A 17,311-nucleotide genomic window follows, 5' to 3' on the forward strand; every position below is an offset into this window, starting at 1 on the left:
GATAGAGGCTATGGATAGAGTCATTATTTGTAAATCACAGCTCATCTCCAAAAAAGAAAGAAATAGGGGACATGCTTTGTTGATGCTCATCATTACAACTTAATAGTACAAGTATAAAACTGAATACTTAATGGACAGGTATCTGTGACATAAGAATCCTCTCAGCAATGTGCTTGATCTACCCACGTATGTGCCTGATAATGAAGCCTCATTTAGGGTTGTGAGTGTATATATGCTTGTTCCTGGTGTTCTATTAACATCTGGCTATAGTAGGCAATTTCTCTTTTGGCTTTGTTTTTTTTAAAAAGATAATGTAACTTATGTGGGTGCCTATCCGGTTTCAATTGCTCATTTTATTGATTTAACAATAATAGTCGTTGATGGTCATGTCTTCCCCAGGAGAAGAAGTTGACAGACAGCTGTGCAGAGATGCCATCTTTCCCATCCCTGTGGCCTGCGATGCCCCATGCCCAAAAGACTGTGTGCTCAGCACGTGGTCTACGTGGTCCTCCTGCTCACACACCTGCTCAGGGAAAACCACAGAAGGGAAGCAGATACGAGCACGATCCATTCTGGCCTATGCGGGTGAAGAAGGTGAGTCTCCAGCTTCAGACGCCATCTAGGTTCGTTTCAGAAGTTAGTGTGCGTCTTTTTTGTGTAGCCTGGATAAGATGATATTCTATGAAAATCAACTGCCAGAAATCCAGCCATATCTGTTGATGTGTTGAGCAATTTGATTCTGTCCCCCAAAGTTAATCTTGAAAATGGATCTCTAACAAAGGAGGAAAGACTTTTAAAAGTGAACTCATTTTGCTTTTTCCCAGCCTCCCAGTCATTAGAGATCTTTGTAAGCCAAAGTGTTAAGCCTTTAAAACGGTCTGAAAATGGCTCCCAAAATTCCAGGTATTTCTTTGTTTTTTATGAACTTCAGAAGTCAGTTTTATCCTTTGAAATCAAATTCTACCTTCTCATAAATAAGTATATATGTCTAATAATAAAGTTTATTTAAAATCACAAGAATAGCTAGTGTTCAACTGAAAATTGCATGAGTTTTCAGTTTCTTTCGGTTTCTTGAACATAGGCTCTGAGATCCAGAAATCTCATATGTAAATTTTGTTCATTTTTAAAATATGTTGCTCCTAAATCACTTCACCCTATAGGGTGAATAAAGCATGTTTGTCACATATTCAGACCTCACTTGCAAGCTTTATTGCCAAGAAATACAAGGCTCTTGGTAATTGTCTCTCAAGATGATATCCAAATGCTAATTTGGCCTCTGTGTGACTGGGTGATATAATGTCATACTTAATCTTGTCATTCTGAAAAATAACACAGGAGTGAGAAAAGCATAAAAGTAAATCAAATTTGTTCACATTAAGGCATGTTCTTTAGCAAGAATGTAAGTGTATGTCATTTAAACATTATCAAGCTAAATGACTCTTTGTTCACATTTAGCACTAATACGTAATTATTTGTAATATGCATAACATTTATGTTTTCCCCAAATTATCGATTTGCAGGGGAGTTTTGTGTTGCCTATGCCTTTTTCTATTTTTCTCTTTATGAAGTATTTTAGTGATAGAAACACAGTGTTCTTAGTCAAATTTGCTATCTGTGTGTGTAATAACTACATAAACATATAACTACCTTGGCCTTTGCACATGAGTGTTACATGAGTAAAACAAACATTTTACATGCAAAAAAGCCAACCAGTGTGAAGTTTTAGAATGTACTTTACAGTGTTCAAAAACTTTTTCCTACCATCTTAATATATACTTAACTCTTTGCTACAAAAAAGTGTATCTATTAAAAAATAGAACCTTTTATAAAGAAAATTATATTTCTTGTGTTGTCAAACAATGACTCTAACCTTGTGAAGATTGTAGGCAGACTTCAAACTCTATCAGCTCAGATTATGTCTTGGGCTTCATTAAAATTAGATCTGTGGTCACCCTGCTTCCTATAAATTCATTATGTTCTGCAGACACTTGCTGTGTGACTATTAATGAGTGACTTTTCACCCCCGAGTCACATGGCAAGGATTTTGTCATGCTTGCAGAACTCACCAGATCATTATTCCTATAGACATGTTGCTTCACACTGAAAGGTCATGAAATGTTTTAAAGGCAGAAATTTGTGATTGCTCTTTGATATGTATCATCCACTTAGTTTGAAAGGGTAGGGCTTTGATAGTTTTTAATTAAGTTTAGTGGTTGCGTTATAAATAAGACATGCTGGAAAGTTATAGATGTTTATATAGTAAATCACAAGGGCATTAATTCAAAACATAACTGCATTTCCTATAGTTTTGTTTTAATTGATATGTAATAATTGTATATATTTATAGGGTGCAGTGTGATGTATCAATATATGGATAAATTTTGTAATCAAATCAGAGTAATTAGCATATCCATCACCTCAGACATTTATCGTTTCTTTTAGCAAGGGCATAGAGAATCCTCTCTTCTAGCTATTTTGAAATACATAATACATTATTGTAAAACATAATTTTAAATAGAAGCCATAAAAGAAATTCTGTCAATGCTATTTGTCTCTGCTGCTATTTACCTCTGTTAATAACATTTATAAAAGCTGGTATAATTATATGAAATTTAGATTTCAAAGCCTATTTAGTACCTATTATTTGTTGGACACTGAAACATGTTTTATGAGAAATTTATGCTTCAAAGCCTATTTAGTACCTATTATTTGTTGGACACTGAAACACATTTTCTCTTACTCAAAATCTTTCCTGATTCTGAACTATTTTTAATGATTTAGGAACAGCATCTGCAGGAAATTTTAAAATATGTTTCCCTGCCACTTAGATAACCCTTTGTAATTCTACACAAAAGTATGTCTTTCTATTATTCCTCAAGAATTAGTGCTTTGTGTCATAAGTGTTCTTAAATTTCTGTGGATCAGATACTTGACTGTGACAACTTTAAAGGAAAGTGCCACATTTGAGAAACGATATATGGAGTGTTTAGACAATCAATTATATGGTTTTCTAGGGAAATAATACATAGGATAAGTCCATGTGAAATGTAGTTCTGGATTTATGCAATAAATGCTCCAACCTATATTTTCATTTTCCTTAATCAGAATGCCACCATTAAGCAATACTGAAGGTTAGATAACTCCTTGTAATTAATAAGGATAGACTAGGTTGTGCTTCAGTAATGGACAACCCAGACATTCAGGACCTTAAAAGAACAAAGTTTTATTTATTTCTTCCTCATGGAAATTTAGCTACAGTTTTGGGTAACTCTCCAGAGCAGTTTGTCCTTCATGAAATGTCACAACATTGCATCACCATATGAAGACCTGGTTCCACAATCTTCATGGGCCAGAGGAAGAAAATACTTGAAGAATCTGTCAATTTTAAGCATCCCCAATTAAATTCTCCCATCTAAGAGTGATTGTCATTTCTCATGTTTCATTGTTAATGTAAGTTGTATAACTATGCCTAACTTCAAGGAGAATGAGGGAAATATAATCCTACTATGTGCTAAAACGAGAGGAGTATTGGCTAGTACTCTTTTCCCTGATTCACTCAGTGTTCTTATTGTGTATCAATGTGTATATATGTGTATATATGTGTGTGTGTGCGCGTGTGTGTGTGTATATATATATCCATAGATATACGATAAATAACTATTCTATATGGCCCCAATCCAGCAGATGAAACAGGGCTCTCCATTGTGAAAATGTTAGAATTCTTTTTGTCCCTCTTAAATGAATGACAGAATGATAGAATGGCACTTTCTCTTCCTCATACTGTACTTCTTTCCTTTCCTTTTTCTTTTCCTTTCCTTCACTTCCTTTTATTGCTAGGCTCTTTTTCTCCTTTCCTGAACAATTCTATCCAAAAAGCCATTTGGCAAAGCCAAGCAGCTGGGCATCTGTGTCAGCAGATGGGAGGTCTGCAGTGATCTAGAGTGGGCTGTCAGAGCCCAACTGGGTGAGGAGCAACCAAAGTGGGAAAAGAGGTGACCTGGCATGCAGTTTCAGAGCCACTGAGCAGGGTGAAGGACAGGGGGCACATGGGTTGTATGAGACGATAGAAGAGTGACTCAGCACTGGATGTCAGAGCATAGCAGGGTCAAGAGAGAATCCCAGAATCAAGGTGGCCAACCCAGTGTGGGGTGTCACAACCAGACACAGTTGAGGAGGGTTTCTGTCATGTGGGTGGCCTCATGTAGGATGTCAGATCATGAGCAGAGTGAGGAAGATATCTTGTGGGTATAGCCATGGAGATGACAATGGGAGATGGAGTGTGGGGTGAGAGGGAATTGACAAAATAAGTACATGTATTTAACATAATAAGAGTCGGGTTTTTTTATTGCTAGAGAAGAGAGTCGCAAATATGTTAGCAAAGAAAACTAGTACACTCTGTGGTACAGCATTGGAATTGGATGTTATTAATTTATTTGAATTCATGGTGTTCAATTTGTTAAGATAAATATAGATCAGACATCAATGTAAGTGTGCAAATATAAATACATATTATATACATATATACATATATTAGCCTCACTCACTGAAAAGACCTGAGAGCAGCAAGACCTCAACAGCAGTAAGTAGATGCAGCAGTCAGATCTTGATTTCTTATACTTTTCTCTAATAAAAGGAACAAGGGAAACTGCGAAATGGCTGATTCCACAGCTGCGCTAGAAGAAGTACAAGATGGGCCAGGAGGATCTTGTGGTAGAAAGTAAAGAGAATGTCAAAAGGCCACAGAAGCCAAGTTGAATGTTCTCCCACTGACCACGTATGCAAACAATTTTAGTAACAAAATAATAATACTAACAGACCGTTAAATAGGAAACCATGAATCCACACTTTATATAAATAAATAAATGAATTGAATCTCATTAAAAGCATTGTATTTACATAGTCTCAAATATTTCCCTAATAAAGTCTGACAGACACCCCCCTTAATATAGTGACCAAAGTTAGCATTATCAATAATGAAGCAAACCGAAATCTTGTGTCCTCAGTGTGATATAATGAGAATATGGCATCACTTCAGTGATAACTCTGTCAAAGATGCATATATAGAATCTATTCATGAGGAAACATCAGATAAAATCTAATTGAAAGACATTGTACAAAATAATCTTTAATCTTCCAAAGTGTCTAAGCCATGAAAAGCAACGATTGAAAAACTGTTCTAGATTTAAGGAGACTAACGAAGTGTGACATCTAAATGTAATGCGTGATTCTGAACTGAATCATTTTGCCATAAAGGACATTTTGGGACAGCTGGCAAACTTGAATGGGGTCTGGGGATTCAATGGTAATAACTTATCTGTTTATATTCTGATTTTTGGATTTTGAATATTGAATTGCTTATGTGTAGGAGGATGCTCTTGATCATGGGGAAGCACGCACTAACATACTTAGGGTGATGGACATCTTCTCATCTTTTTCCAAATGGTCCAGGAAAAGAAAATTATTTATATCATACTTTTAATTTCACTGTAATTTTGAGATTGGTTCAAAATTAAACATGAAAAGGAAACGAATTTGTATAATTTTTTTGAGGTAGAATCTGTTGCCCAGGCTGGAGTGCAGTGCCCCGATCTTGGCTCACTGCAACCTCCACCTCCCAGGCTCGAGCAATTCTCCCGCCTCAGCCTCCTGAGTAGCTGGGATTACAGGTGCACCACCATGTTTGGCTCATTTTTTGTGTTTTAGTAGAGACTGGGTTTCACCGTGCTACCCAGGGTGGTCTCAAACTCCTGAGCTCAAGCAATCCGCCCACCTTGGCCTCCCAAAGTTCTGGAATTACAGGCATGAGCCACCATTCCTGGCGCTTTCTATACCATCTTGAGTAACATTATATAACCTATTATCAATATACAAAATTTGTCATAAAATGCTAATTACTGAAATGTCATTTGGAAACCAAATCACAAGTACTGGCAACTGGTGATAGTTAATGTACTGGAGAAGGTAAAATTAGTTCTTTACACTTAAAAAAAAAAAGTGTGTGTGTGTGTGTGTGTATCTTCGAGAGGCTTGACTTCTGATTAAATAAAATTGGCAATTCACTTTTTAATGTTCTTACCTTAACATGTAAATATTGTATAAACTGTAGGAGTTGTCTCAAAAAATGTTTTAAAGTTATGTTAGGAAATTCTAAAGGGAGGCAACCTTTTAATACTTACGTCTGGCATATTTTTTAATATAAATAGCAAGTTGAATTTGAACAAAAAATTAAAAATTAATGTTAGATTTTTAGCTTTCTCAATTTTTTGAACCTGTATTGTAGATCCTAACAAACTTCATGTAAAAAGGAAAAGGTTATTTTTTAAAATGTTTCCCACTGGGTATAACAATTTCTTTTAATTCTCATGATATAGTTAATTATTCTTACAGAACAAAAAAAAAGGAAAGAATATTTATTTTTGTTAAGTTCAATATGACCTGATAGAACTTCATCAACCAAATAGTAATGTCTTTATACCTGTCTTATACAAGCAGAGAATAGATGCAGATTGAAATAAATTGTCATTTTTTCTCAAATAATTAATAGTCTTCAGAAGTCATATTTTACAATGCAGAACATTGAGAAGAGTATTTTTATTTAACTTGTTCAATTTTTATAGCTAAATGATTTTAACTGTAGTAACCAGGTAGTACCCATATTACCTAGAAAAATTTGAAGAACACCAGATTCATTGCATGTATGCGTATATATGTGTACTCGTAACTCTGATTTCTAAGTAAATACTGTAACTTCCCCATTCTCCCACCATTGACCTTGAAAAGAGAGTTCTGCTTCAATCTGTCACTACTTGACCGTCAAACAGGATTTATGCAGGCTGCACATTAGACAGTCTTCTGCCTGTTTCTGCAAAGAAAACTTGGGGGATGGGACTGTGCTACAGCAGAATCTCCTGAGGTACCCCACAGCTAATGCTGTTCCAATTCAGTACCCCCAAAGCATATCCTTGCCAATGCACTTTTCACCCAGCAGTGGTCTGCCGTCAAAGGAATTCAGGCTACAGTGGCAAGAAAAGTTAGAAGCACCTTAAAAGTATAATTTATAGTACCATGATAATAGTACTCATCACACTAATAGCTTCTTTATAACATAAGCCTAGGCTACTTATTCTTGTTGCCAATTACTTTCTGATGTGAACTCTACACTCCAATTGACTACGTCAATATTGTTAATTCCCAAGGTCACACCTGCCTGCATACCTTTGCTTCTGTTTATTTATTTTTCTACTTAGATACTATAGTCTTTTCCTTCTTTCCCTTCCCAGAATTCTGCTTATTGAAATCCTACTCCTTCAAAACTTTTCTCAGTGCCTCTTTCAATCTGAGGCATTTTTCAGACTCCGAAATGTAGTGAAATTGTACTCTTTGAATCCCAGTTATACTAAATACCCCACCATATAATTTTTTCTTTCCGTCTAGAATTATACTCATTTGTATGCTTGTCTTATCTCCCCTACTACTTTTCCCCATTACATTATGCGATCCTTGAGTGTAGCAGGAACTATTTTTAACCCCTGTAGGTATCCCTTGAAGCATCTCACATAAATATTGCATGTATTTAATTATTGTTTTAAACAAGGTTCTTTTTAAAAAATTTATCATCTAAATTGTAAGGACATAAATGCCAGAACCAGAAACATCATAGCTCTATTCAAATGCCTCCTAAAAAAGCTTTTATTAACTTGATGTGGGGAGGAAAAGTCACTTTTTTATTTCTAAGAAGTTTCACAGAATGACAGGTATTTTTATATAACCACAGGAGTTTATTTACATAGTAGAATTTTATCAAAGCCTTATAACATTATTCCCTTTGATGGAATAATAGAAAATCTAAATAGTGGTATTAGTATAAAACATACTTTTTGATGTAAGAAGATTTTTTAAATTATGACTAATTTTGTCATAAGTCACATTTTATAATTTCCCCAATACTATGAAAATATTCCCAGAAGGCTGGAATTACATCTTTCTGTAAATAATAGATAAATTCAATATTATACCTATCAACTTTTCTACCATAAAATTATCCCCCAAACAACATGATGCTGCTTCAATGACTAATTACTACAAACCATACTTTCAAAATTGCTATCTTCTTTTTATAATTAAGACCACATTGGGGCTTATTTGTGCAAGTATCCTGACATCAGACCAAAACTGCTGATGTATCTTTAATGTGCATTGGGGCAAGAAAATAAATAATCTTTATGTCTCTAAACTTAACCACTATCTCGCAGTTCCTCAACACTTTATACTGATGTTGTGAAAGTTTTTTTCTTATTTTATTTCAAAGCCAAACAGTCAATTCCAATGTCAAAAACAATCTGAAGTTTTAAGATCACATTTTAAACAGCATACTTAATAATCACGGAGAAAATAAGGTAAATCAAGAAGCATATTCTTTGTGCAAGATCAGTACTTTTACTATTAAATATAAAGACATTATTAAAATAATTATATAAAAATATACACATATATTATGTCTATAATTAGCTTGTCTGAGAGTTAAGATTGGATAAATCTAGCACTTTGAAGAATGGGTAATAGGAGAGCTTACTTATTCTCCCCAGCCCAGTTAGAATGTTTTAGGATTCATTTCTATTCAAATCCTAAACTCCTTTGTGGAGGCTTCCAGGGTCACAGAGCTGTGTGACAGAGGATAGGATATGAACTGTGGCAGAGTTTCCACCATCATGAAGCAGAGAACATTAATGAAATGCTGTTTAATGCAGGTTGTTCTGATGTTGAGTCTATGTTCAACACTGCATAAATGATTCTAAATTGCAGTTGAGTTAATGCAGGTTATTCTGATGTTGAGTCTATGTTCAACACTGCATAAATGATTCTAAATTGAAGTTGGGTTCTCGCATAGACTTTCTACTGATTTATTTGCTGAATAAAGGGATGTCTTTAATCATAAGGGAAGTGACACTGGAAGATCAGCTCAGGCTGTGGCCCATGGCTTTATGTTTGATCTGTATCCAAATCTCACTTCTTGAGCCATCTTCCATGTTAGGGTCACTCGCTACTGAATTGCCTTTTCTTACTCATTTTTAACTTTACGAAGCCTGCTTTTCTAAAATCTAAAGCCCACCTCTTTTTATTTTCAACATTTCCTCTATTTCCTGTATTGCAAATATTTGTGAGGAGCACTCAGGGTTCCCACCATTCCACTAGTTCTTTTTTTTTTTACAACTAGTTCTTTTATATTCTAAGATGAAGTCCAGAGGCTGCGTAAGTTCCAACAGAACAAACTGTCAATAAAGTGAGCAGTAAATTCTTCTAACATCCTGCTTTTAACAACATAAGAATTTTTGTTTTCATAATTGTCATCAGAAATAGCACAGCGTCAACAAATTGGCCTCCATAAATTCCTCATTGTCACTATGGTCACATCATGTAAGCTGTTTGGGTTCATCCATTTAATGATTTTTAACTCATAGAACAGTTGTGAATGTAAAATAAAATGCCACCTACAAAATACTTACAATGGGGCCACCACATTTTTTAAAAGTCCAGAATAACTCTTATACCATATACTATTAATTACAAGATGCATCTGTTTTACCCTGTAACATCTCTGGAATAATTGCATCTCACATTGGAATCATTTTAAAACCTCTGTGGCCAAGCAACAGTTATGGCATAGTCATCACTGCTCGTACATGTGAACTTTGTTGTTATTCCTGGTGGAGCAATTCCATGATGCTTCTGCAAAAAAAAAAAAAAAAAAAAAAAAAAAAGCTGCTAGGACCATTTGAGGAAAGAAAATAAATCCCAGTTGCTTGCTTAAAACTCTCATTGACACCTTCTGGGGCAATTAAAAATGCTACAACATCAAAACTTAGAGATGCATATCAGCATCCTGGAAGACAATTCTGGAGACAAAAGGGGAGAACACTTTTTTAAGAAACCGTACATCGTTGGCACTTTTGACATCACAGAAACTGATACTGAATAGGAGGAGAATACAGACTTCAGTGGGTGTGAATTAAAAATTGACTTGAAAGATTTGGATTCTGAATATAAATAAGTTTTAGAAATACCTTTCCTTTTAATGTATGTAAAAGAACAATATTTAAAACTAACCCATAAAAAGCTATTTCAATAAGCATACAATATAAATTGAAGTAGATCAGAAAGAATTATCATAGTTTAATTTGCAGCCATTTCTTTTTCTTTGGGACATGTAAAATGATGGTGTATTGCACAGTCAATACAACTTAGACTTGAAGAAATATGATATTGTTACTCAGTGACCTTCCCAGTAATGCTCTGGAGCATCATGAAGTATCATTCCATGTTAATATCCCTGTTTCTAATCACCCTAAAACCTAATACATTAAATTAAGCAGCATTTCAAAAACTGTAACTAAGACTTGCAACTTGGGTAATAACATTTGAAAATACACTTCATTTTCTCCATCCACAAAGTCTCAGTACCCATGTTTCTCCTGGTCAGCAATGACATGGGCCTTGTTTTATCTTATTTTCACTTTCTCTGGAGGGCAACAGCCTCTTTCTTTAAGGTCTTCCATAGACCCCTAAAGCAAGTATCATGTAACTACAGAGTTTATATTTTAAGCCAGATCATGCCAACTGAGGTAAGATTAACACGTAATTTGCTTCCCTAGCAGTGCAGCTGTGTGCCAAATAAGTGGCAGATATTGTTCTTGTCAGCCATGTTAATTCCAAAGAACAGAGAATGGTAAGGTTCCTGTTGGCACTGTATCTAATCTGCTATCATTGTCCATTTTTTTAGGTGGAATTCGCTGTCCAAATAGCAGTGCTTTGCAAGAGGTACGAAGCTGTAATGAGCATCCTTGCACGGTATACCACTGGCAAACTGGTCCCTGGGGTCAGTGCATTGAGGACACCTCAGTATCGTCCTTCAACACAACTACAACTTGGAATGGGGAGGCCTCCTGCTCTGTGGGCATGCAAACAAGAAAAGTCATCTGTGTGCGAGTCAATGTGGGCCAAGTGGGACCCAAAAAGTAAGAGCTTTAGAATGACAACAGTAAATCATATAGCCAACTATGCAGAGGATTGGCTCAGGCATCACTAGCTCCATGAAATGGAACATTTTGATGCTTGTCATACCTATCCTCAAGAGAAAGATTTGTTTGTTTTGAAAGTCAGCCACTGATAAAGCTGTAACAGCTTTGAGTTTTGTACTGGGGAACCATAAATTCTGTAGAAATCTTTCTATCTGGTACCTACTTTCTGTTTTATAGTAGCACTTTCTGCTTTTATTAAGCTAGTGAGGCAATGAAAGAAGTGCTTGCTGTAAGCCTGGCTGATCAATAATGACAGTGTACTAAGTCCTGGCAGTGTAGGTCATCCATGACCTCCTATATACCCCTAGGCTATGGAGGCTGTCCAATCTAGTTTAATTGGGTAGAAGCCTTGTATGATCTGCCTTTCATTTCCCCTAGACAACACTATATGAAAAATACCGAAGCATACTTACTATGTCTTTCAGTGGTTAGAGTAAAAACCATTTACTTCCAAGAGAGAGCCTTGGGATAGGATGAGTGTTATTATAAGTAGAAAAACTATCAGATTCTCAGGGTGCTTATGAGTACTGTAATAACAAGCCAAACACTTTGCTGGAGGGGAGAACAAGGAACCAGAGAGTTGGCATATTATATGTGCCTTGTGAGAAGTATAAAGAAAAACAATGGCATAACTGAGCTAATCAATTCATAGAGAAAATAACTCTAAAAAAAATTGAGGGGAAAAACCTCTATTTTTCAAAACTTAACATACTTTTTAAAAATTCAAATCGCCTTAGCCATGTGAGATAAGAAATGATAAATGAGTCGATTTTTTTTAGCATGGGTTTAAAAGTGGCCTCATATTTTCTAAATACTCAGCCAAGTGGTTAAATATTGTGTGTAATCTTCAGCATGCTACCGAACTTTTATTCTGGCTAACAGTTTTCAAAATCTGTTGAAAGGATTTAATGAAAAATCTAATAGTAATCTAAGCACTCAATAAATGTTAGAAATTGGTTTTTTTCTTAAGAATTTCAGTTGCTCCTTAGTGTTCCAGGAAAATGGAAATAATGTCTCTGATGCATGAAAAACTCCAAGGAAACAAATATGAATCCCATTATGAGATGTTTGTATCTGCCCAGGGTTCCAGACATTAGGGATATTTTGCCCCACAATTTTTGTTTATATTGCTTGAAATTAGGAAACACAGAAAACATGCCAATGAGATTTGAATAAATTGAAAGACTATTTCACATGTTTAATAGGTAGTCTCAAACCAATATTTTAATAGAAATTATGCTAAAGCTGTGATGAATCTAACTCAGGAAATTAATGTGCAGTATATTAAAATTCAAAAGTGGTAACAGCAAGAGCAGATGTCCCAAGTCCTGGAGGATTCTGACTCTTGCTGGATCAAGAACAAAGGTAGAAATATTCACTACCCAGGCACAGGACCAACCTGTTGTGATGCCGGATGAGGGTTATCGTGCTGAGCTTCTACCAGTGAGCTCATTCGGTCCCTGTCCCACGGTTAATCACCTTTCAAATGTTGCTGTTGACATTTTCCTCACTTCTATAAGCTACAAAATATTTTTCCTGAGTAATGGATATACATATGTACAAGCCTATATGTGAAAGAGCCTGCTGGATTAACAGCATTAAATCAGTAGGAAGGGTATCCTGAAGTCCCACATCGTACTACCACAATAATTCATTAAAATTCGCTTTGCCCTTGCAGCGTTCATTCAGTGACCTGTATACATCTATAGACTTGTTAAATCAAATGGATGCACTTTGCCTTTAAGATTCTAGAAAATCAAGCAAATACTGTGAATTCAAAAGAAAATATTATTGCCTTTCTACATGCTAGGTTAAATTCAGTGAATGGTTTCCAATACTAGATACTTGAACCAAAAAATGCAAATTGAAAATTTGTTTTAAACTTCTCTTAATAAAACAGATTACTGTGCAATGGTAAAGTCAATGTTATTGATCTTATCTATCCTCCCGGTAACAAACTTCAACTCCTATCACATCTGTTTAATTTGACCTTGAATAAGATTTGGGGGAAAATCGATTCCTTGATTTAAACTGCAAACACTAAATACAAACAGTACAAAGGATAAAAGAAGCATGTTGACTGAACCAATTGCCTTGCCAAAGGAAGTCCAAATTCATTTTACTGGATGTAATCTAGGCTGTATAATTTACCTTTGTGTGTTCATTTAACAACTTTGTTGTTTGTAATTTTGTTCTCCACAGTTAGCCAAGTATCTTGCTGTGACTATTTCTCAACTAAAACAGAATATTTGGAGGTTGTCAATGATAACATTGTAAATTTCATTGATTTATTCAGGGCTAATATCTGAGGGGCATGCAACTGAGTAATGCTCTCACATTGTTAAAGTTATAAAATTGCCTTATTGAACAAAAGTGCTGACAATCATAATTACTGACCAATAATCTCATAGTTCCAGAAGAATTAACTGAATTATATGTGGAGTTTTGCCATGTAATGTTCCCTGGTTAAGAATGCAGGTTAAATTGTAATTCTACTGATTTACAATCTAAATTATAATAATACATTTGCTTCTATGATTCAAATCTAAATTTATTTGTTGTCCATGACTTTGAATAGTCATAGAAATTAGGAAAATTTCAGCTCAAGATAAATCAAAAATTATTTTTGAAATGTTGAATCTTATATATTTTAAAATTTACTTCCAAATGAACAGTAGGGTTTTAAAGTAATAGAGGAGAGCATGGATCTGTATAATTGAATAAAGCATAATATTTATGTATGAGAAAGAAAATTTACATAAATAATAATACAAGATATGTCAAAAATGAAGTATCAGCAAAATACTATAAAGAAATTATGGGAAATAGATTAGTGATGTTGCTTTTTTTTACTCATAGTTCACTTCTGAAAACCTGATTAACTTACTTGACAAAAGGCAGTTTATCTGGAACTATAAAATATTTGAATTCTCTTATATAAAGTATTTTAAAATCTTATTTCCCACTGATTTGCCAATTTATTTTAGCAAGAACTATACTAGTTGTTTAGATTATTTTTTCATTACCTGTTAGCTTACATGGCAGGGATTTATATGACCTCAAAAGAGAATTGCTTAGGAATCAGCATAAGTTACTTGATACTTTTAATTATATGAATGATGTTATTATATTTTGCTTTTCTAAGCTACATCTTTTTCTAGTGTTAAGGCTCATGATCAGCATTTTATCTCTAATAATAGTAGCATCAGATCATGAAAATGCAGAGAATTGGGGAATTTAAAAATTATTACTTCTCAGCCTTTTGGCTAAGCTCAAGTGTAAAAAATTATATACTAAATGTATTTTGAATAAGTATATTTAAAACCTATACATCAGCTTCCTATTATCTCTTAAGAAGTGAAAGCTTATATGAAGTTACACATTTCAGTGTTCTTCATCCTTATCTTTCTCTTGTGTTCCCAATAAATGATATATTTTTGCTGTTATTTTGAAAATAATAGTTGATTTTACTATAATTTATGTCAAGCATACAGTATTTTTCTTTAAACTACTGATTTACTACCTTTATTTATATTCACTATTTTTATTCCAAAAAAAGATATTGTAGTTTATAAAAACATAAGAAGATTAAATCCCATAATTTAAAACTAGGGACTAATGGAAAAGAAAACACAAATAGATACACTAAGTAAAAGCAGGAATAAAGCAAAAAATGCTTATCAGATTGATTTATACACTTTTATTATCTTATATATTATTAAATATACAGTTCTTAATACAGTATTGTGTTTTGAGCATGTACCATGAAAGAATACACTCCACTATAAAGTTATTCTACACAATACTTATTTGAAAAAATAAAGTGTGTAATAACCTGGAAACTTATAATAGGCAAAAAGCCTATTTAGTCATACAAACATATATTATAGAATTAGATCCTTATTCATAATTTAAATTTTCACAAAATTTTTCTTAAAATATATTAGAATATAAATACTTATTAATGGAGAGATTATAATAAGAGGATAAGGTGTAAGTGTTATATTTGTTTCTAAATAGCATCATTGCTATTAGTAAATCTGCACATCTTGCCTTGAGAAGCTTTATTGAGATCCGGTTTGAAACAATCAATTTAGTTGTATAGTTCTTGCCTGTAGCAGAAAGGAAGACTCCTGGAAGTTAAATAATACAGATGAGTGAGTTGTTTTGCAATTTTAACAGTGAAAATTCTAGAGAAATTAAATTATCTGATTTTCTGCCTTACTATTGAAGCCTAATAATTTCCCTTTGCCTTTCTAGATGTCCTGAAAGCCTTCGACCTGAAACTGTAAGGCCTTGTCTGCTTCCTTGTAAGAAGGACTGTATTGTGACCCCATATAGTGACTGGACATCATGCCCCTCTTCGTGTAAAGAAGGTATGGTCTGCAGAGTTAGGAAGGCTGTTCACCTAAAAAAAACCCCTTGGTAGACTTCTGAGGTCTTCTGGCCTAGCAATGTTTGTGAGTTTTGCACAGGGCTGTGTAAAACTGATTTGACATGCATGCCATACAATGTTAGTTTCCCTCTAGAAAATAACATAGCTTTAGAATCAGACAAGTGAGGTTTATGCCAAAACCTGGCTTGAAATTTTATGATATGGATTAAAGTGAAGGATTCTAAATCTTATTGTATTAATAATGTTCACTTTCACATTAGTTCTGAAAGAATATATCGTGGTTTATGTGTTTTAAAATGATATACAGTGCTTTTATCAGTACACATGGCTTTCAACCTACTTAATGGCAAAAAATAACATGGGACCAGATTTGCTGCAGATTCAATTATGCAGCCCCAAGAATAGGAATAAAAGAAAGAGAAAAAATGGCCAAATTGTTTCTCTGCCAACATGTAATGTGTCATGAGGAATTTATGAATATTTATTCCCAGTTTGGCTTAGTTTTGCTTTTATTACTTACAGACAAAGACTTGTTAGTATCAAGTCAAATACTTTGATAATTATTTCTTTACCCTCTGGGACAGGGTCTTTTCTCACTGCTGATGAGAAAGGTATCAACATCCTCCAGGTGGCTTATGCAATAACTGAATAAATTTTCCTGCAGTGTTACAAATGACACTGTCTCCTATTTCTTATCTTACTCAACAAATACAGATAATTTTTTCTAAATTCCCTTTATGATTTTATTTTATTCATGTTTCTTAACACTTACTAGAGAGGTTCAATTAAGAGTCGACTTCTAGCTTAACAAATAACTACTTTAAGTTGTCAAAATCTATTCAAATCCTTTAGGTATTATAAATTTAATAATGGATACTTTTACTGTATTATTATATTTTTGTATAGTTGAAACATGATTTTTCTTTTGATGGTTTCCGATTTAATACCCTTGAAATACCAAATAAAATTAAACACAAACTGAGAAGTGATAGAAAATTATTATTGCTTTTAATTTATTTTATTTTTAAGACAGTCTCTTGCTCTGTCATCCAGGCTGGAGTACAGTGGCTCAATCTCAGCCCTTTGCAACCTCACCCTCTGGGGTTCAAGCAATTCTCGTGCCTCAGCCTCCCAAGTAACCGAGACTATAGGCACACGCCACCACGCCTGGCTAATTTCTGTATTTTTAGTAGAGATGAGTTTTTGCCATTTTGGCCAGGCTGTTCTAGAACTCCTGGCCTCAAGTGATCCACCCATCTCAGCCTCCCAAAGTGCTGAGATTAGAGGCATGAACCACTGCAAATATTTTTATTTAGGAGTCTCTTAATTTAAATAGCTTTTGGCAGATTAAAGGGAGTTATAAACATTAACTTTTATAAACATGTTAATGGCATAAACTTGCTATGCAATGTCATTGCATGACATTTTAATCCAGATTTTCTTTTCTTATTCCTTTTTTTTAAGCTAAATAACATTGGTCACAGTTGGCAATAGAAATGTACTTTCTTATAGATTAATATTTTACCTATGATGGCAATTATAGGTGGCAATTGTTGGTTATTAATTAATTCAATTAAAAAGCATCATTAATTACATAGAATTAACACTTATAAATTTTATTATTGATGCCTTTATACTTGATCTTTTGTGTTTATATAGAATATGCTCATTTATTAATAATTCCAGGGGCCGGGTGCGGTGGCTCAAGCCTGTAATCCCAGCACTTTGGGAGGCCGAGACGGGCGGATCACGAGGTCAGGAGATCAAGACCATCCTGGCGAACACGGTGAAACCCCGTCTCTACTAAAAATACAAAAAACTAGCCGGGCGAGGTGGCGGG

General features: G+C 34.4%; 1 protein-coding gene across 1 annotated transcript in view; it reads left to right on the forward strand.

The window, feature by feature from the left end:
- Positions 1-380: 380 nt before the first annotated feature.
- The window catches only part of THSD7A (thrombospondin, type I, domain containing 7A), a 122,336-nt gene continuing 105,405 nt past the window's right edge, over positions 381-17,311 (forward strand). The window contains exons 1-3 of the mRNA XM_011990865.1: positions 381-594; positions 10,778-11,012; positions 15,336-15,451. Coding sequence (XP_011846255.1) covers positions 381-594; positions 10,778-11,012; positions 15,336-15,451 — 565 coding nt within the window. The remainder of the gene's footprint in view (positions 595-10,777; positions 11,013-15,335; positions 15,452-17,311) is intronic.

Source organism: Mandrillus leucophaeus, unplaced genomic scaffold (genome assembly GCF_000951045.1).
Source record: "Mandrillus leucophaeus isolate KB7577 unplaced genomic scaffold, Mleu.le_1.0 Scaffold385, whole genome shotgun sequence".
Lineage (NCBI taxonomy): Eukaryota > Metazoa > Chordata > Mammalia > Primates > Cercopithecidae > Mandrillus > Mandrillus leucophaeus.